The 22,872-nt window shown below is 42.4% G+C and overlaps 1 protein-coding gene across 1 annotated transcript in view; it reads right to left on the bottom strand.

Annotated features, from left to right (window-relative positions):
• Positions 1–11,433: 11,433 nt before the first annotated feature.
• Csmd1 (CUB and Sushi multiple domains 1) overlaps positions 11,434–22,872 on the bottom strand; it is a 1,205,306-nt gene continuing 1,193,867 nt past the window's right edge. The window contains exons 66-70 of the mRNA XM_027388213.2: positions 21,285–21,446; positions 19,739–19,851; positions 18,856–18,943; positions 16,102–16,234; positions 11,434–11,593 (exon numbers count right to left, since the gene is read on the bottom strand). Coding sequence (XP_027244014.1) covers positions 11,434–11,593; positions 16,102–16,234; positions 18,856–18,943; positions 19,739–19,851; positions 21,285–21,446 — 656 coding nt within the window. The remainder of the gene's footprint in view (positions 11,594–16,101; positions 16,235–18,855; positions 18,944–19,738; positions 19,852–21,284; positions 21,447–22,872) is intronic.

The raw sequence follows: 22,872 nt of genomic DNA, 5'->3' as shown, positions 1-22,872 counted from the left end.
GATAAGTACTGAACTACTACAGCAGATCCTGTAGATTTCGGGGGTTTCCTCACTGAAACCCATGTTCCTGGGGTCTGGATCAGTCCCTTGCTGGTATCCCAGCTATCAGTCTGGGGAGCAAGAGTTCCTCGATGTTCAGGTCAGCTGTTTCTGTGGGTTTCACCAGCCTGGTCTGGACCCCTTTGCTCTTCACTTGTCCTTCTCTGCATATGGATTCCAGTTCAGTTCAGTGATTAGTTGTGGGTGTCTGCTTCTATTTCCACCAGTTGCTGGATGAGGGATATTGGGGTGGCATATAAGTTAGTCATCAATCTCATTATCAGGGGAGGGCATTTAATGTAGCCTCTCTTCTGTTGCTTAGATTGTTAGCTGGTGTCATCTTTGTAGATCTCCAGACCTTTCCCTAGTGCCTGATTTCTCTGTAAACCTAAACTGTCTCCCTCTATTATGGTATCTCTGTTCTTGTTATCATCTATTCTTCCCCTGACTCAACCTTTCTGCTCCCTCATGTCCTCTGCACCCCTTCTCATTCTCCTAGCTCCATCCCCCCTCTTCCTGTGCTCCCAGTTTGTTCAGGAGATCTTGACCCATTCCTCTTCTCCAGGGGAGCATGTATATCTCTCTTAGGGTCCTCCTTGTTTACTAGCTTCTCTGGCAGTGTGGATTGTAGGCTGGTAAACCTTTACTCTATGTCTAAAATCCTCATATGAGTGAGTACATACCATGTTTGTCTTTTTGCGATTGGGTTACCTCGCTCAGAATGGTTTCTTCTGGTTCCATCCATTTTCCTGCAAATTTCAAGATTCCATTTTTTTTCCACTGAAAAATTCTATTTCCAAAGCAAACATCTGCTCTAGTATTCGAAACAAGCAAGCAAGCATTCACACAGGTGTGCATGTGGGCACACACACACACACACACACACACACACACACACACACACACACACACACACACACACAAAATGTAGCTAAATCAGTTAAATACATGTAGACATAATCATTTGTGTGTTTTTGTGTCCTTTCATCTCAAACACCAAACAAAAAGGTGGGGCAATGAGAGACTTTGATGATGATAACACACTTCTGAGTGAGAAGGGAGCCATGGTGTTGAATTGGGGTGGGATAAATGTGGATAGGCAGAAATGTTTCCAATGGAAGAAAATATTAATTGTGTTATTCTTGAAATGCAACTCTAACTGGGGGGACTCCTGGCTTCTCTGTCGGAGATGCTATTTAGCAATTATCCATTGCTTCCCCAACTCCCTTTGCACTTGTGGGGGTCCTGTGGCTACACTGTAGCTGAGGAGATGAAAATGGGAATCTGCCGGAGGTGGTAGTGGAAGTGGGAAGCTACCTTGACATTGTGGCTTTCTTGGACATGGGAGATGATGGGATGGCTGTTACAGGTTTCCCTTGCTTCCTGTTTGAACTTTTCCCCTTGTGTGATGACCAGTGGGAGATCGTCTCAGCCATGAGGTCAACTGTACCAGGCAATTTGTCTTCTTCGTACAGTGTGTGGACCATTCTGAACATCAGCAATTTCTAGGGAAGTAATATCTCAGGAGCTAACAAACAGAATACCTGGGGAGGCTTCTGACAGGCTGCTATGGGGATACAAACGACTTGGGGTCTGCATTTTACAGAAAGAAATGAGCCACAAAGCTACAGAAAGGAGCTGCTGAATGGAAGGAATTGAAATAGTGACTTCAACACAACCCTCATTTCATTCACCACCTGAGGAAGCATGGGGCTATTAGGGTCATCATGAAAGGACTGGTTCAGGGTTCTTAATACCATAGCCACCCATTCTGCCAACAAATGCATGTAGGCATCATTTCTTTCTTGTCCTAGGAAGCATTTCTCAGTGTAAATATGAAAGGGGTGTTCAGCACATTTTGTTGTACCCGTTTGCACAACTGACTCTCCAGCTAGCTCGTGGTTTCTAGGAGGCCTGTCTCTGTGAACATGGCCTGAGCTTGGACATTGGGTGGCTGCCCTCTAAACACTCATTAACCACACTGATTTTACTACTTACAGGCTCACAAAGGTGCCTGATGCAGAAAGCTAATCAGGGTGAGTTATGTCTCGTCAGGAAAATCTTCTAGGACAGATTTATCAACATCCCACAGAGTGCAAACCTTGAAAGTGGATTAGTTCTTTACAACCTTAACTGGCCCAATTTCTGCTTACAGTGACTGAAATGGGCTGGTTAATGTTTACTTTTTTTTTTTTTTTTTTAGAATTTCCCTTCAATTACTGTCTGACTTCTAAGGGGCACAGCATGTAAAGCAGAAATTAATGCAGTTCAGCTTGGTTTTGCCCAGTTGCTATAAAAATTCTGGGAGCAATTGAACAGACAAATATGGAACTCTATGGAAACAGAGGACTTCAGTGGCCCCAGGCTCTTCAAGGGGTGCAGAGCTCACCCACATGAGCCATAATGCTCTCCAAATTCTACATGGTTCAGCTTGTTCCTATGATCAAAGACACAAGGCAATATTGGATTCAGAGTCACAGTCATCTATCTTTCCCTACTGGGCCTGAATGTGTTTGAGGCTGGTACAGATGTCCAGCATCTAAGACAGGTATTTATTTTTTACTAGGGTTAGCACATGTGTTCAATTCCTTGGGGAGGTAATGATGCACATTTTATCCTGCAAAATTTTATGGGGGGGGAATGTGAGACTGTCTCATCTTAGACTCCCTCAGCAGAGAGAGCCATTGCTCACTTCCTAGATATTCTTTTGTGTTTGTGCTTTTTCCTGTGTGTATGTACACACACATGGACATTTGTGTCCATGTGCATGCCTGAAAATTAACCTCATCTATGATACCTCAGGTGCTACAAACCTTACTAATTTTGAGATGAAAACAGTGGTCATTTGAATGAGAATGACCCCCTAGTCTTGTATGTTTAAATAGTTGAGCCCCAGTCAGTGGGACTGTTTGAGAAGGATTAGGAGTTGTGGCCTTGTTGCAAGTATGGCCTTGTTGGAGTTGTGGCCAACACTGGGGGAAGCCCTTAAGGTTTCAAATGACTCACACCATTCCCAGTTAGCTCTCTCTGTCTGCCTCGTGGCCATGGATTAAGATGTGAGCCCTCAACTGTTGATGTGCTCTGCCATCGTGGTCTCGAATCCTCTGAAACCATGTAAGTTGTCTTCATCACAGTGTTATATCACAGCAATAGAAGAGTGATTTCTATAAGGTCTCTCATTAACTTACCTGGAACATCTCAAGTAGGCTAGGCTGACTTTTCAGTGAGCCTCAGGGATCTTCCTGTCTCTCCCTCCCAGCACTGAGATTACAAGCACAGAATACCATGCCCAGCTTTCCCCCTTAGGTTGGGGACACTAAACTCAGGCTCTTGTAGGTGAGCACTTTACCAGTGTGATCTACCCAGACTGGCATCCACTAGAGATGCACATCTGGCTCCAATGGAGGTTTTTCCATAGTTTAGCAGATTACAAGAGACATGTTAAAATCCCTGCTCCCAAATTCCACCAAGTCAATGCCAGGCATGGCGAAGCTTCCCTTCACTTACCTTCTTTGGAGTAATACACCTCCTTGGAGGCTGAGGAACTACAGACAAACTATTTTACCTGTATAATTCCTTGTTTTGTGGCTATAATGATCTCCAACAATCAAATTTATACGGAAAAGAAACGTATATACTCACAGATCTGGAGGCAGAGACATCCAGAGTCCAAGAGCCAGAGTCTGTCTAGGGCCTGCGTGGTTAAGCATCTGCTGACAGAGGGATGCATGCTCTCCTGGGGATCTCTCAAACTGTGCAGCATGGATGGGCTCTACATGTTGATGTAGGGTCAGGAGAGGGCCAAAGTCTGTCTCCAGATGATGTCCGCCTCACTGTGCACTCATGTGAAGAAAAGGGACAAAATCCTCAATATGTCCTCTGTGGGGTCATGGATTTCATCCAAACATAGGACCTCATGGGAGACTGAGTGCCTTCCACAGGCTCACCTCTAATACCTCTGTACCTCGAACATCTTAGGACCTTTGGCACTGACCTAGACCCCAGCACTCTGTCCAGCATGGACTTGGACATCCAGCCTATCCAGGAATGATACACCAACTACAGGGAAACACTCGGATATAGAATACTAACCTGGATCAGTACAGGTATCTTCAAACCTCACTGAGGTGGGAGTATTTCCAGTGAACTTACAAAAATCCTCATAAGTTGATGCCGTTGACAAAAGGATACAAATCTGTAGCTAAAACAAGATGCTGTCATGGCCATATTTACAGTTTGGAAAAGTGCAGCTCAGAAGATGGGGCTTCCATCTCTCAGAGACAGGATGAAGCAGAGTCGGTTCAGAACCCTGCCATGTTGTACAGCCCACTATTTTAGAATATAAAATATAATAGAATTAATTATACAATAAATGAGTTGGAAGCACATAATGAAATTAACATACAAGATACTGAAAATGAATTGTCGATGGCAATAATTGGCAAAGATTGCTTCAGATTGTATCCTTAATATATGAATGATAAAGGATTCAATGGATAAGACAGATATACAGGTAGAGATGAGTGAAGATTGATGGATAATGATATGATAAGACTGACAGGTGATATAGGTAGATGGAAGACAGATGACTAAACATTTTTGTACACCAAACCATACTACATCATTTAATATCAATTTTCACATATTTTTCTCATCACTGTGTGAAACAGCATGTTTTCAAACCATGCTAAGTTTCACAGTGGGACTGTGCCACAGACTCCATCTAGACACATTTATCCGAACACAACAGTTCAGCCCTTCTATTTTTACTAATTTTACAAAATGTAGAATCACAATGACATTAACCATCTGATCACACAAAATCATGTGGCCTATGTTTGCTGTTGGCCCTGTACTTGTAGGACTAAATGATTGACATGTGAATTTTGATATGTAGCCAGGTCATTCCTGACTATTAAATGATTCAGGGCAGGAAGGCTGGCTACAACTACACTCCATAGTTTGTCACAGAAGTCAGCAGAAGACACCCAGCATCCTCTCAGCACATCAACACAGCAGGGGCTGACAGCACAGGTCCTCTAGGAATCAAAACCAGTCTTACAGCTATGAATTCTTAGTGCCTGAACATAGGGAACATGCTCAGAGTAGGAGGGAATTATGTCTTCATTTCCTTGGTATAGGTCTTCAGCCCAGTTACAAACCAAGTTTAGATACAAATCCTCTTACCTGCATATTATGAACAAACAGGACATCATCTCCTGAGATAACTATGGCAATGATGTTGCAGTCTCCATGGTGGGATAATGGAAACTCAAAAGCTTTCTGAGAAGGATTACAAAATTGCTCTGTGTTTCCACTTAGGCAAAAATTTGTCCTCGCTGCAAAGCTCCACCATGAATCTCATCCTGTCCTTCAAAGAACTAAAATATTTCTGGGAGACACTGTCCTCTGTGTGTCTTCTCAGGTGGCTGCATGCACAAAGGAATTGTGTCCTTTAAAAATACATAGATTTGGGGGAGCTCATGGATCCCAGACTGATAGCTGGGAAACCAGCATAGGACTGATCCAGATGTCAACTTGGATGTCAATGAGGAGTCCTAGGCAATCTATGGGGCCTTTGGTAATAGATCAGTACTTATCTCTAGCATAGGAATGGACTTTGGGAGCCCATTTAATATAGAGGGATACTCTCTCAGCGTAGACACACGGGGAAGGGCATAGGTCCTGACCCAAATGATATGACAGACTTTGAAGATCTCCCATGGAAGGCCTCACCTCCCTGGGGAGCAGAAAGGGAATGGGCTAAGGTGTTAGTGGGGGGCAGGGGAGGAGCGAACGGAGAGGGAACTGGGATTGGCATGTAAAATAAGCTGGTTTCTAATTTAAATAAAAATAATAATATAATAAAACACATAGATTCAAATATGCCTGGAGGGTACTGGTGACTTCTTAGCCACCGTCATCAGCTTTGTCTCTACAGGCCTAGGATTGGGCAGTAGCTGTATGTGTAAACACCTGAACTGGGCTTCAATTTGGAATGGATAGACCGCTTTGAGGTTCTCTTTCCATCTGTGTCTATTGCAGGTGTTGTCTCTTGAGTTAAAGCACAAGTCATAAAGCCTGGGAAATTGGAGAAAGAGAGAGAACTTTGTGAAGCTTAGGTGCTTGCTCTAGGATCCCAGTTGGACAGTGGGAATGCAAGTCATGGTGAGATGAATGGTGGATCTGGCTGGGCTGGGTGGGTGTATCAGTCAGGGTTCTGTAGAGTAACAGAACTTAGAGCATGAACACTTCTATGTGTATAGAAGGGGGGTATCAGAATGACTTACAGGCTATGGTCCAGCTAATCGAACAATGTCTAGCTGTAAATGGAAAGTCTCAGCTGGTCTTCAGTATATGCTGGAATCCCAAAGAAGTTGCTCTAATGCTGGTGAAGGAATGGACCTGATGGCAAGGTGAGGTCTAGCAGGCAAACAGCAAAGTTTCCTTCTCCCATGTCCTTATAAAGGCTTCTAAAAGAAGGCATGGCCCAGATTAGAGGTGGGTTTTCCCAGCTCAAAAGATCCATACTAATTGTGTGTGTGTGTGTGTGTGTGTGTGTGTGTGTGTGTGTGTGTGTGTGTGTGTGTGTGTTCTGAGTGCAAAGATCAATATTAGAAGTGGATATTCTGACTTTAAAGTAAGAAAAAATCCTTCACATGTGTGCCCTCCATTTTGGGGCTTTAGTTCCAAATGTAGTCAAGTTGACAACCAAGAATAATCATCACTGTGGGCATATCAAGGTAAGTTCAGCTAGATATGCATGTCTGTGCCAAGTGGCTCAGGCTCTGGTTCCTGGGACACAGCTCAAGTTATCACAGGTGAATGTCCTATCACCCCTGGCCTGGGACAGGTGGTGAACAGTAATAGATGTTCATCAAAGCTGGTTGTCATCAGGGAGAGAGACTCCAAAGGATTAATGGATTCTGCTTATACCAAAGGCGGGGATTTGCTGGGTTTCTAAAGCCACTGCTGTCCAGAGCTGCGGATGTTATGATGGTTTCCTTTGGTCCAGTTCCTATCACCACAGTAACCCTATAACCCCATGAAAATATGCCCACGAATGCAAAGAACAATCAGACCATACTTTTCTCTGAGGATTGTGGCTTCAGGGGGCCTGTGGTCTAGCTGTTACAGTTGCAGCCCCAGCACTGGGATGTCAGTCTGAAAATGCTTTCACAAAGCACACAGCCATAAGTACAGAGTTGACAAGGGTCTTGTTTGCAATTCAACAGTTGTTAGAAGACCTACCTGGTACAGAGAATCCTGCCCAGGAAGAAACACTCTGGTTGTAGGAGACATTTGCTAATCCATAAGGCAACTCCCATCATGCACTAGTTGAAAACTTAAGTTAAAGACAGAGCTTTGGTCATTGAGTGTCATTGACAGTCTCTACAAGTCACCCAGTCTCCAGAGCAGCCAGTTCCCAATCATTACAGCCATGGACAATCAAGGGCCCAGAGCTTTGGAGTTGCTGGATGGCGGCAAGCTAAGATTTTTACTGTGAAGCTGGTGTGGGGATAATCTTCATTACTGCTTGTTATTAATTTTTGGATTAACTTGACTTTCAGGGAAGTCATTACACCCTCCTACTTACCTGGTTAACATTCGTTCAGAGAGGCCATCAGTGAAAGTTCAGATGTGTTCTCCTGATCCCTCAGCCCAGAATCTGGGAGACAAGGTTCTTCCTGTGGTGAAATGCTGACAATGAGGAGGGCCATCTGCCATGCTTCCTTCTGGAGCGGTGATTGATGCATTGTTATAGGCACCTGTAATGATGTGACATACTACCTCTCAGGGTTGTAAAAGTTCACAAAAGACTTCACAATCAAAGAGGCAAAAACAGAACCATTTCTTCTGCCCCATCACACTCACCCCCTCTTTTTTTTTGAACAGGGATGCTGGGGACCAAACCCAGGTCCTCAAGCCTGTATGACAAGCATTCCACCAACCTGAGTCATCTCCTCGGTTTTATGTGCCAGTTACTGTTGGTGACCCTGATGGAAGGTTTGGCTTGGGGAAAGATTGAGCATCATTGTAAAAATTATAAAGGATTACTAAGAAATACTTCTGTTCAGTCCCTCCCCTTCCAGGGACTCCCCTGTATATGGCAAAGTTAAAATAAATCCACACCAAAATAGAAATCTAAAATTAAATATTTAATTAGAACTCTGATTTGCTTTAAAGATAGGTGGCATTACACAGGTTATGTTACACTCTCTTTATAATTTTTTTTGACAAAAAAGATACTGTTCATTTTAACAGGCCGCTTTAAGATTAATACATGTCATGGAATAGGCTTGGAACTGAAAATCAGCTAGAGAGGGTAATTTTACATAATCGGGAAAAATTACAGTTTTGTATTGTAAAAACATTTATTTTTAACAATTTACCTACATTAATCAAAAAATTACAGCATATTTAATAATTTTACAAATTCTTCATAAAAAATATATCTCTGTACAAAAAGGTCTTCCGCACCTACGTTGTGACAGCAGCGTGTGGAGGGAAACAGGAGGGAGGGGCAGCGACGATGGATGGTTTTCCTGATCAGAATGCCAGCTTTCTTTTTCCCCTTTTTATAATAGCTTTTGTTGTTGTTGTTGTTGTTGTTTACAAAATATTTTACAGAAGAAAAAAATTATTGCAGCTAGCCTGAAGGCAAGATGGGCAAAGACAAGCAACAGTTGAACAGCTTCGAAGCACATAACCTGTCACACATGGCGTGTCTCCTCACTGTGCTCTGGGCGCCTCAGGGAAGAATCTTTCAGACCCCACTGAGGAAGGTATTCTTGACTGCCCCTCTGGGTCTTCAATGCCTCTGAGACTGGTGAAACACCACACACACACACACACACACACACACACACACACACACACACACTCTCGCACACTCGCACACACGTGCGCACACACACCCTAGGAAGGATTGGGCTAGACTCTCACCTGAGAGTGCCACTCAGTGTTGGTGTGTTGGTTGGAAATACCTTGATGCAGTCTGGTAGCTGAAAGTCAGTTTGCACACAAAGGAAAGCGACACTGGTCTGATAATGTGGCTGCTTGCCTGTATATATGCCCTGTCTGAGTTGTCTTCTTAACATGTGGCCAGCAAAGAGGCCAAGGATGTGGGGACAGAGACATTAGTTTAGACTCCGAAATCAGCATTTTGCACCTAGTCAGAGTGACTCAAACTTAGTTATGTACAATATATATATATATATATGTGTGTGTGTGTGTGTGTGTGTGTGTGTGTTTGTGTGTGTGTGTGTGTGTGTGCATGTGTGTGTTTCTATATACATCTAATATATATATATATATAGTGACCCTGTTCTCCCTTGCGCACTACAGTCCTTGGACATTCTGCCATTTTCTGTCTTGTTTTGACTCAATGTGTGGTTAGGAGCACATTCTTGATGGCATCATCTGGATTTCTCAGGGACCCAATGAACCTCTGTGGACACAGAAGAGGCCCATGCATGTCAGCCTGGCCAGAGGAACCTGTGCCAACACCCCTTCCTAGGACATGGACTCCTGCAATATGGAACCCAGTGGTCACCAGAAGAGGTCAGGAACCCAGACATACAACAGATAGCCCTTGCTACAAAAGCAGGCTAGAGGGGCCCAGTGGGGCCTCTGGAATGCTCAGATTTCAGAATTTCCAAAGCAGCAAGATGATATCTTAGTGGGCTTCTTTCCCACAGGTCCTCTGGGAAGTCCTACATTTAACACATCAGGTAGATAGACAGATACATCCATCTTAAAGCTAGGCATGAATGTAGTCACCACAGCAAACAGAATGTCAGCATAACATCCTGACCCTTCTATCAGTGCAAATCTGGGATGTGCAAAGGGGAAATTGTTACAATGTTGACTGTGTATGATACATCAAATAATAAAATAAGCATTATCTTTCCAAAAATACTTTTATCAAACAAATATAAATAAAAATAAACATGATCTTCTCTTTGAATTTCTTACAGACATTTCTCTGGCCCTGCCTTCTCTACAGGCTGTTTATTTTATCCTTGTTGGCCATGCCACTTATCTTATTTATACCACAACGGGTAGTCTATCAATAAGGAATTTTACGTTTAAAAAATCATTGCAATGAATTTTTTTGCAAGAAAGGCAAATAATCTATAAAACAGATCATCATGAGGCTGTGCCCTTCAGATTCTGATTTTGACTTGGATTCCCTTTTGATTTCCTCTGAGCTTGGGTGTGGCTGTGAGATAAACTTGCAGTGCAGCATGGGAAGGTGATGCTACAGAACAGAGAAAGAAAACAACCTGGAAGGAAAAACTGCACTGTGAACTGAGAGCTTACGAGCTACCTAAAATAAATTACTATTCACATCTGTACACGGAAAACAGACATCGTTGGAGACCCCTGTTGTTGATTAGCATGGCATAAACAGTAGTATGTGAAAGAGAGAAAACAAGGGAAAGAAAAGGCTTCATTTAAGCCATCAGAAGTTGGCAATGAATTTGACACACAAATGTGGCTAACAAAAACAATAATAAAATAACTTCTTCAGAGTACTATCTCCTTTTCAAAATCTGTGCCGCGTCTAGGGATACTTTCCCTTAAACCCAGCTCAACTGAGGGTGGCATCTTTTGCTTGACAATGCAATACGAGAAAATGCGTATGTACAATGTATAGTGTATATAAACCCTGTGTAAATAGTTTATTCAAAGACTCCAGTCATTATTAACACACGAGTGCAAAATGTTGAGAATCAAAAATTCTGGGATGGAACAGCTGATTATGAGATCTGCAAACATCCCTAGTGATTGGTGGATGCCCAGGGGAGCCGGAAGATCCTCAGAGCTTGTCATGTCTCAGGCAGGGCAGACTGAAGCAAGTGCACATGTGTGCATTTTCCTGAAGGTGTCTTCTCCAGGAAGGTATTTCTTTTGTGGAGAATTCGTGTCCAGTGAGTAGGGCGAAAAAGAAAAGAAAAACACAAAACACATATCGAGTTGCTACCATTTTGTCGCCGCACCTGAAGGATGTATCCATGTACTCAGAAGAATATATCCAAAGGCATCCTGGCCACACAGAGACACAAAAGTCAGAGGCATGAAGTACCACCCGCTTGTACGACTGCAGTCTTCTTTGCCCTCGCCCTAGCCAGTGTTGGTGTCTTGATTTCTGGTCGATGCAGCAGGCTTTTATAATCCACTTCCCAGGTGAAGATGTGTTTGCAATTTGACCCTCAGAAGACTTGGTCATGACTGAGAAGAAATTTCCACGTACTATGCCAGCAGATGATGGCCAAGGTTGCTGCAGCAAGGCAAGAGTAGAAGGGAGGGTTGTATATGGCACCAAAGGATTTTACTGCTTGTCCATCAGAGGTATGGCTATGAATCGGTCCTAGGGGGCACTGAGGGCTATACCACTGTACACACTGTGTTCAGAGTCGTGTCAAACCTCACAGCCTTGGCCTCTGTGGGTTTTAAGTTTGTATCATACATGGGGTTTTCAAATGAAGCTTGTCCATTACTGTTCTCATGGCCAGCATAGCCATTGTACTGAACTTTTGGTCTTGTTCTAAAGAGAAAAGAGAACACATAGTCAGATCCTTCACTACAACGGCACAGGCTGGTTTCCCAGCCTCCACTCAGTCTCCATGCTTCCTCAACAAGAAGTCTTCCTGTAAGGTTATGGAGAGGGTGGGGTGATGAAGCAGCTACTTCATCACACTTGACTTCTTAAAATTTGGTGGCTGGGACTGTAGATAGAACATAAAGTTGGAAATAATTTACCCAAATAAAAACACTGTCTATGTACTAAATGAAGGTCTGGAGAACCTCCAAAGCCAGCAGGCAAGGAGATGTTTGGTCTGGAATAATCTCTACTACTCGTAAGCTAAAGGACTTAGTGAAGCCATTGCAGTCTTCAAAACTGTGAAATTCATGCTCATCCCATGGGTCACTCAAAGCCATTTCAATTTCAAATAAGTTCATCAGCTTTACCAGCATTAACCAAATGCTGGTTACTTTTATACTGTCATGATTTTTTTTCCTCTTGTGGGTCAAATATAAGCCTGTTTGAGGCTGGAGAGATAGCTCGGCAGTTAAGAGCACTTGCTTTGGAGGATCCAGGTTTGATTCCCAGCACCCACGTGGCAGCTCACAATGCCTGTAACTTTGGTTGCCCTCTCCTGGATTCCATAGGTACTGCATACACGTGGTGTACATGCATACAAACAGGCAAGCCCTCACATATAAAACACAAGAAATAAATATGTTTGAAAGAGCCTATACATTGAAATGAAACTCATTATTAAAATGTTTCTATACGTTGTGATTAAAAGAAGCCCTCTGCTCATAATTCATGTTTAAAAGAGGGGTTTTAGAGTAAAACAGAAATAAATGTGGGACTGGGTAGACAACCTTATCACTAAGATATTTACTCACAAGCACAGAGGCCTGAGTTCAAAGTCTCACATAAAAAGCCAGATGCAGTGGCACACATCTGTAATACCAGCACTGGGAAGATAGAGACAGGTAGGTACCTGGAACTATCTGGCTTGCAATCATCCAAACCAAATTGGTGAGCTCCAGGTTCAGTGAGAGATTGTGTTTAAAAAAGTAAGATGGAGAGCTGGAGAAGAACAGACCCAGTGTAGACCTCTGGTCTACATACACAGATGCATGTATGCATGTGTACCTGTATGCATACCTGTGCACACCAACTAAAAATGTACACATAATACTCATATACCCAGAACACACCACACAAAAAAGAAAAGGGAAGAAAATAATCTAAATGCATCTAGCCATCTTCCCCTTCCCTTTATCTCAGAAGAAACCAGGTAAGAACTATACATTATGTGCGGAAAATATCACGTCCATGTACATAAGCTCATAGGTGTCACAGCCACCTGAGAGCAGATGGAAAAACACATTCATCCCTAGGACTTACTCACTGACTATCTCTTGTTTTAATTTGTTCATTAACAGAAGGATAAAGAGAAAAAGTGTGTGGTCTTCAGAAAATTGGTCTCTGTCAGCAGAGCATCTCTCTGCAGCTGTCTTTGGAGTTGGAGATGCCAGTGACATTGAATTTGGAAAACACTTGGGAAGCACTAGTCAGCAAACCAATCTCATTCAATGTTAATGAACGAAGGACCTGCCTGAAGTTGGTATTCAGCCACTTGGACCAGAGTATCCCTGTTCTCTCAGTGATAGAGAAATACAGGGACAGAGGAAGAGATGCAGCCAGAGGCCAGGTCTAGCCCATTGATAGGTTGCATGACAACCATGGGCTCTGACTGAGGGCCTCTTCCCACTGTAGAAGAATGAGGGAAAAGAGCTCCAGCCTGCCAGGGCATCTTTAAAGCAATACCCAACCACGTCATTGGAGAATGTCTTTGTCTGCTGGAGCTGAAGGATAGACACTACAAGAACTCTAAAAACTTAGTGCTCATAGCTAGAACTAAGAAGAAAATCACCTAGCGAAGGGCTGGCACACTGTCTCACCACAGCCTTTCTTTATCAAAAATTTTCATCTTGCTAACATGGTTGGAGGTAGAGAGACAACAGATCTTATAGACATGCTCATCACACTGGCCTCACTGGATCTTCAGAGAACCTGAGAGGAAAGCTGGTTTCTTCCTACATTCCCTATGCAGCCCGTTCAGTTTATATGGGATGAGGTGGAGGGATCTGTCACAGTGACATCCAAGGCTCCACTCACTGGAGAAGGCAGTGGTCCTGCTAGCTGGTGTCCATGTGGGAGCCACTCCCCACATCCACTGGTGGGAGCATCTGACCACTGACATTTGGCAGGAAGCTCCTGGGTTTAAAATCAAATGCTGTAATGTTCTAAATACACCCCATGCTTCCTTGTCTAGGACTTCAGAAACAATCAGAACTCATTTAACTCCCAGATGAATATTGATGATTGTACAGTATTGTCTTTGGCAAGGACAATCGATTCTGACCCACAGGTGTTAGCCTCTCAGGGACAGCCTTAGGACTGACTCTCTGACACACAGGGACTTGTCCAGCTACTCTCAGGGCTAAGAGAGAACCAGTCTCTTGGCTGACAGGGGCAAAAGGGAGGGAAGTCATTCTAACAACACAGACATGTCCTTGTGGTAAAGACACTAGATGGCTGGAAAAGGAATTTGCAGGGATTATGAATTCCTGTTGTAACTGTCAACATGCAGGGAACTCCTAAAGAAGCAGCATCTTAACTTCTGCCTCTTTAAAATAAAAGTGCTTCCCGCCACTGTACTGTGGGACACATGGTGGCTGTAACATCAGTAGAAAGAGAGACGAATTCTCCAAAGATTTGTTGTCAGGGTACTGTTTTCTTCAAAATAAATGATAAAAATGTGGCTATGGGGAGCAGAGGAAGCCTTGGGTAAATGTGTATCTTTTCACATGGGCACAGGCATATCAAGGACCCTATGACTCAGCCACATGGGACTGGAAAGGCCTTTCCCATGGAAATAAAGCTTAAAGGGATGGCAAGACCTTCCTTTGGTCCAATTGTGAATGTTGACAGTATGTGCAAAAATTAGAAGCTTCCTCCTCCAAAAACTGCAACCTGAGATTGCGCCCCACCACAGATTTCCCACCTAGTGTTATATGTAATAAATGTGCTAAGGTTCTGGGTTACAGCATGGTTGGTGCTGCTCCAGGTAAGCAAGTATGACCCAGCTTTTCTATGCATGGATCTTCATGTCTCTTCCTTCTTAATTCCCTTAACATCTTAGTCAGGGTTCCAGGACCAAGCTGTGTAGAAAGTGACTAAAATCTGGGATTTCTTTCATGTGGTTGTGTTTGTAAGGGAAGAATACTGATAGCCATAGGCAGGCAAAGAGATTGCTACAAACTACTGATAGGTTTAGAGTCTTATGTTGTCTTAAGTGTAAGGTAGCATTTAAAGAATTCATTACATATTTATTTTTAAAAATACCCTCATTTGGGTTTTGTTTGTATAACAAAGATTAAGTGGAAATTTGTGCATTATATAAGCAAACATGCCACACACTTAAGATCTAACCTTGTTTCTGGGGGTCATAATTGTGCTATTTTTATAAAATGCTACTACTCAAAAAACTCAAATAGAATTTTAGAATGATTTGGCATATAACAAGTTTTCCCAGAATTATATTATCCATGTAGAGAACACACACACACACACACACACACACACACACACACACACACACACACACACACACGGACTTTGAATTCTCCACAACCTGTGTTTGCTTATTTATTTTAGACTGTCTCATGTAGCCCAGGCTAGCCTCAAACTTTCTATGTAGTTGAGATAACACTGAACTGCTGGTCTACCTGCCTTCATCTCCCGGATGCTGGGATTACAGGCATGTAGTGGAATGGGACTCAGGGTTTTGTGCATCCTCCACAAGTGCTCCATCAGCAGAGGTGCATCTCCAGCCTGCCCAGAAGGATTTTTTAAATTCTGTGCATGAATATTAACCCCAAAGAAAAGTACCCACTCATCCAAATATCTCCAATCCCCACCCCGAGTTCTGACATTTTCCCATTAATAAGGATTCCAATTTAATAGATGTCAATGCATCTTTTCAGGGAATGGAGCACAGGTAGTCACTCAGACACATCAAGAACTTCCTAATTTGTTAAAGGAATAAAACCATCAAAATATATAAATCTTTGATTCATAGAGTGGAAAGGGCGAGGAGAACCAGTATTTGCCTCTCCTGCTAGAAGACTGCAACTCTCCCAAGGCTCTGATATCCTTAGTCCTGGCTACCAGCATATGCTTATTTTTAGATCAGACATTCATTCCTTTAAAGCTAATTACTTAGACATACCCTGCTGACAAAACAGATAAAATCAAATGATGTAAAACAATGGAACAAAACAAAAATCATCCACAGGAACCCTGAAGTCTACACATTCATATATAAGGGAGCATGCCTGCATATAAGGAAGCATACCTTATCAACTGTTAAGCAATATAAAATATAAGTGCATGTAAATTCAAGCACGCCATTGCTCAAAGCAACATACCACACCAAGAACACTGGAAGGTAACTCACACCTCTGCAGTACCTGTGTTTGTAGAGGTAAAATGCAAACCCTGATAAAATTAGAGCAAAGAAGGGAACAAGAATTGCAGCTGCCACGGAGCCGCTGCTGGTGCCCTGGTAATGATTTGAAGAATCTGCATCAGAGTTGGAAGGATCTAGAAGACAAAAGTAATTGAAATTTGAAGTTATTGTATATTGTCTAGGCAAAAAACTATACAATATGTTTTAAAGATGAATGAAAGATTCAGAATTTCCATCCCACAGTAAAACCACTCAGTGTTCTTTCCTGAAGATGGTTTACTCATCCAACTTGCTCTCTGTGGAGTTTCCTGTTCCAGCCTACTATGAAAATGGAATCCTCTAGAATTTTCACCTAGCCTCATAGCTTACAGGTTCCTCCATCCCATCAAGCATCCAAATTTTACTATTTTTCTAAAGCAGACTGGTATTCTATTGTATCAATGTATGCACCACACTTTTCTTATCCCTTAGTTGATGGACTTTTGAAAAGTTTCCTCTTGAGTGATGATAAAGATAATGCTAGAAGCATCTGGGACATGTGTGTAAGAACAGGCATCCAGCAGGACAAGGAGGGGTGCAGTTCTCTATCTACGTCACTCTGTGTCTAATTCTGATAAACTTCCTGTTGCTTTCACAGCATTTGTACTGCTTCACATTCTACTGGCAGAATCTGAACTCCAATCTCTCTGTCCCTTTGACAGAACTTATTTTGACTTTGTTTCCCAGCTATAATAGTGCTTGCAAAGTAGTGTCTTAGTGTAGTTTTGATTTGCATTTCCCCATCGACTAGTCTTGTCTGGGACAGTTCATCTCATTTGCCAGCTGGATGAGATCGGGGTATGTCTGTGGGGAATCGTCCAGATCGACGTGGGAAGAGCTACTCCCCTGTGTGGTGGTATTAGTCCATGGCGGGGATACTGGACTGTGCAAGTGGTAAGAGCAAACTGTGCAAATATTCATTACTCTCTGTTTTCTGATTGTGTACGACATGTGACCAGCTCCCTCAAAGCTCCTGCTTTACTTCCCGCCATGATGGACTGTAATCTGAACTATGAACCAGAAGGAAGCCTTTCTCCCTCAAGCTGTTTCTGTCAGAATATTTTATCCCAGTGACAAGAGAAGAAGCTAACAAAACACCCCACATCTTCTATGGCCTTGTTGTCTATTTGTTTATAGTCTGGGAAACATAGGCTCTCAGTTTCCAATGTGGTTGGCTTGGGCATCAGCATCTAGGATACGGGACCACGAGTCCTTTATGTATTCTATATACAGACACGTTCAGAGATTTCCTCTCATTCTCTGTGTACTGGGGAATCATTCATTTTTCCCGTGGAAACTGATTGACACCAATTTTCTTGTGGATGTTACCACTTTAAATTTGTCTTTCGGATTAATTTGATTTCAATATCTGTTCAACCATAATCACTTTTATTTGGTTTATCTACTGACTGGGGACAATTAGGAGGTTGTTATTTTCATCCATATATATATATATATATATATATATATATATATATATATATATATAGGTTTATCCAGCATTCTTAAATGAATGATGGCCACTGGGGCATCACTAAAACATTGGTTTTTCTAATTAGCTGAAAGGGAGACTCACTTGGGATCCAAATTATTTTCTAAAGCAAATTGTTTCTTTTTGACAATAAGGTCACCATCCCAGGGGAATAAAGATTTCTTGTTAATGCAAGCTATTATTTTCTGTTATTTTGTTCTGTTAAAAAGAATGGTATAATGTGATGAACTCATGCTAGAATCTATGATGCCTTCATCCTCCACTGGATGGGTAAACACGGATGTGCCTGTGATTGCTAGAGAGGCTCACTGGTGTGTGTGTGTGTGTGTGTGTGTGTGTGTGTGTGTGTGTGTGTGTGTTTGATCATTGCCAGAGGGTGGTAAAAAGAAAGGAAGGAGGGCAAATGAGAGCCGGATTTGGCCTAGAATAGGGGAAAACTTTAGCTATGGCTAGTGTTAGTCTAATGCATTTGTTTGATTCCATTACACCCAGATAAAAAGTACATTTTGAAAGACTGCCTCAGTCACTGCTGACACTCATTTAAGTTCTTCTGATTGGAGGACTGAATTTGGAATGTCAGAAAGGTAATATTTTATAGTAGCCTGTCCTTACTGATTATTTTTGTTTAGTAACCTCTAAATAGGTGACCTCTTTCCTTCCTTGCCCTGGGTATCCTGATAGCAGTCCTGTAAATGTGCCATCAGTGGCAGTCATTCCAGTTCACAGTCCCATACTGGTTTCCTCTGTATGTCTCTAGGACCAAAGTCTACAAGGCAATATTCATCTTCACAAAAATCAATGTGGTGACGACAGTATAACAAGCAAGTAGAGCAGTTTATTCTGTTCCAGGGGGAAAAAAACATGGTGCTAATCTCATTTCATAAATGCTTCCACTTCCTTGTCGTGGACATGGATAATGGCCTCCACCAGAACAGAACATGGAGAGCACAGAAAAAGCACTCTTTGGAATCTGAGTGAGTCATTCTAAAGTTGGGTGGGTGGGGAGGAAGGAGTGGATCTGGGAGGTGTTGTGGGAGAAGGGTTATATGTTACATGAAATTCTCAAAAAATTCATAAAAATACATTTATAAGACCTGACTGACACCTCTATTACTCCCATTCACCTTTTGAGTCACCTCTTTCCACTTTATTCTCAGTAGGATCATTTAATGGCCCAATTAATCTTTGCATTGACAGACAAACAAACCAAGAAAGTATGTTTACCTTGTCTTTCCAGCTTGAACTTCCCAAAGTCTTTTCCGTGTATATCACCCTGGAAGGAGAATCCCCCTCTCTCAAGTCCTGAGGACACCTGGTAGGCAGGAAGGAGGGCAAAGCATAAGAAAAAAGAGAGCAAACTAAGCCGTCACCCAATTATAACTGTTACCACTCAGATTTAGATATTGGATCCTCAGAGTGTAATTTTCCCCCAACTACTTTTAGTAACATAGGGAAACTGAAAAGTCAGTATAGAGTTAAAGTTAGAGCAACATAGGCAGGGTCATGGTCCCAGTTTGATTCCTAACATGATCATCCATTCTACAAGGTCACATGGCAATGACCTTCACCAACAAGGAACACCATGTATTAGGGCACAACCCACATTATGTGAATTCATTTTGAACTACAGTCTAGAGAGCACTATACGAGGCTGTGTAACTTTGTTAGATAGCGAACTGGAATACAACAAATATCAAACATGCAGAGAAAAAAACACCAAGTGGACAGACACATGACCTTTTTGCTTTCTGTGTTTGTTGGTCATGACTTTTTTAAGCCCTCGGGGAATTTTCTAGGTGGTCTTGGAATGTCCACAGTTCTGATAGTGAAGGCTGTGGCATTAGCAGAGCACAGCCTAGACTGAAGAACCTATTTGCCCTCAGCAGCAACTACCCATTAACTCTGGACCAACTTATTTCTCATCTCAGAGTATTTGTTGCTGTTAGTATCAAATGGTGTGAATGGTGGTCATAGTAGAGGGGTACCTTCTGAGTTCCAGAGGGATGGGCAGTGAGTCCTCTGCCTAGAATTCTCAGTGGGTCATGCACTCTTCTATCAAGACCTCAGAGCATGAGGACCACATGGAAAACTTCATGAAAGTACTTACATAGCCATCGAGTCCCCAGTTGTCATTTTCAAACTTGCTGACAAAAATATCTGCTGGGCCTTTGATAAGAAAAGCTTTCAGAAGCAGGTGGGCCTCTTCCTTCTTGTATACCCCTGAAAAAATGTCACAGTTGTCATCCCTACACTGAGGAAGTCAGGGTCAGTGACTTGACCATTCTCCCATCAGATAAGAACCAGTTAAGGTGGGGAAATCAAGCCACAGACAACAGAACACATAAATATAAGTTTTATTTTTAAGACTAAGTCTCAGCATTTTTACCACTGTGGGATTGGAGAAATCACTTCTTATCAAAATCCTTGAATGAATCTTTATCAAACAGATATACCATTGCACTGCACTCAACACTGCTGTCCACTAAAAAACTGAAATTAATGTGAACTCAAACCTTCTGATGGAAAGAACAGCATTTTCATTCATATTTTATTTGCTTCAGAAGACAGGGGTGTGTAGAGAAAACAGACCAAAACCCTAATTCAAAACACAGCTCTTTTAGAGATGGCTTGCCCTGTTCATAGGAAAAGCATCATGGTGGGAGATTTTGAGGATAGCCCAAGAGGCAGGCAGAGCGGCCAAGTAGCTACACTTACATGGGGATGACTGTGGTGCTGTCTACAGAGATGTGATGGAAACATGCCTTGCACCAGCAAATAGGGCCCCACCAAAGGAGGAATACACAAACAGTGTATTTACAGTAAGTAAATAGTGCTGAGCCTGTCATGTTTAAGAGGCAGAGAGGATAGAGGGTTAGGGACCATGATAGGTAAAGTTGCACTGGAAACACATGAATCCATGATCAATTCCTAGAGAGGCAAATCCGAACACCCCATGAGTGAGTTCCATAAGCAGATACCCAAGTGGGAGGGACTCGCTGTCAACTGACAAGTCACCTGAGCCTCATTTTGGGCAGGAACTTTCCTACCACAGGCAAATGCTGTCATCTCTTTTTTTCATGCATTTAGCCTCCAAAAGTTTGAACTTGGACCCCAGTTCTACAAGATGAAAGGAGAGATAACAAATGTATCTTCACTTTTTAATGAAGCTCCCAAAAGAAAAATGTCATATGTCCAGCAAGTGCTCCATGGACATCACCTCCTTCCATCCTCTGGTAATTCCACTTTAGAAACCCTACTCTGGAAAGCTTGAGTGTCCCTGGATTCAAACACCTCCCAGGTCTGATGCTACATGAGAAATGCTTGACCCATAAACCAGAGCTTTCTTTATCACTCTGGCCTCCTATCAAACTAAGACAAAACTCATAAGGAACATGGCAAGTCAAGGAACATGACACCCAGCAACTTAATGCAGAGTCATGGAGTTCTGGATATAAATGGGGAATTCATGTATGTAACTAAAAAAGAGTCCCATTTCTGTGTCAGTGCCACAATCCTTGGAAGGAAAAACTAGTAGGAACAGACTATGGTTGCTGAGGGCTCCAATAGCATCCAGCATAGGCCAAGCCAGCACCATTTTGGTTAGACGATGTGCTCGAGGCCCTCTCTAAGGAGACACTCTGCCACATACATACCTGTCAGTTCCAGCTGCACCTGTGAGGCTGTGCTGAAGGTCGCATTCACCTTGCTGCTGGTTGCATTGAACCAGACCACAGTGAGAGTTGCGGGCTGTCTTTTTCCTAAATATTCGTAATAGCCCTTCCATACAGAATTGACGAAAAACACATCAGAAGGAACTGTTGGTGAAAGTGGGGATAGACCAGCATTAAGACAGGCACAGATGTGGGATCTAGACATCTTTAAAACACAAGAAGACATACGATTGCCCAGTGAGGAAGCACAGCTAAGGACAACATAAAGCCATGGGTGGCCTGAGAACTGTGCTCGAAGTGTGTGCAAAACACCAAAGGAACAGGGAGACTACATTTGTGGCAGGTGGGGAGGCTCTCACTGCTCTTTGGGAAGTTATTTAGAAGCATGGCTGTGCTGGATTTGATGGATATGCCAGGTAAGAGGGTTCAGGAATTGGTTCTACCAGTGTTGTGTTAAGTTTTAGCTAGTAAGCAATGTACCCGGCCGACCCCTGACTACTACTTCAAAATCACTGTCTTCCAGATTTACTCTTTGACAGCTATGGAAAATCTGGAGGAGATGACACTAGCAGTCTGTCAGGAGCCCCACTGTCAACACATTGATTGGCACTCTCCGGTACTTGATGGCTCCTGCCTTAAGAAAACAAGAGGCATACCCATGGCTAGAACTCTGTGCTAACTTCTATGAAAAAAAATATAGTCTATTGTTAATTTGAAAGGCAGACACGACAATCTCAACTGTGACTTTTATATATGTTGCTTAAATACAGACATAAAAGAGACAGAGAGTCTCTGTAACATAAAATTCCTCTGTGACAGGAATTTGCACGAAGGTAATTGGGATAGTTGTTTAGTTTTCAATGTTTATACACATATTGAATTTGTCTTTTATATCTCCCTGACAATAGTCATATATAAATTCCTATTTGCATGATGATATCATTATAAAACTGTACAGTACAACACCTTGTTAATATCCACCGAAGTTAGCACCATGGCTGTCAGTGAATTCTACCTTATAACATGCCTCTATCATTTAATTAGGCAAAATAGACTGCAGGTGACATGGGTCTCAACAATGTTGGAGTTGTTGGGGAGAAATATTTATTTCTCTGTAAATGTATAGCCTTTAGCAAATCTAATGGTGTGATGGATGATGATGTCACAGGTATGTAACATCTATAATGATACTTCCCTTTCACACTATCTGACCATCTTCCCATCTCCCTAGACCAGCCAAGCCTACAGAAACCAGGCTAGCAAATTAATTATGATGGAAGAATCCAATCTGATAGCTGCCTATGGCTTGGGTACACCCAACTTACTGATAAAGATAAGATTGGAATAAAGTTAAATTAGTAAAAAGCTGATGTCTCAGCACAAGTATTTAATATACTTATAAATAACCAACATTAAATATTTCTACTTGCAAATGGCTATAACATGGACCCTCACTTCAACCAAAATCCACAAAGTACCTTACTTTATGTTACAACTGCCTCTAAAGTGAGCATTTAGCATTGGAATCTACATGCTCAGCTGAGGACTTTGTTGTATATGGTCCAACCAC

This window comes from Cricetulus griseus, assembly GCF_003668045.3.
Source record: "Cricetulus griseus strain 17A/GY chromosome 1 unlocalized genomic scaffold, alternate assembly CriGri-PICRH-1.0 chr1_1, whole genome shotgun sequence".
In the NCBI taxonomy this organism is placed as follows: Eukaryota; Metazoa; Chordata; class Mammalia; order Rodentia; family Cricetidae; genus Cricetulus; species Cricetulus griseus.
This window is presented reverse-complemented; position numbering and strand designations above follow the sequence as displayed.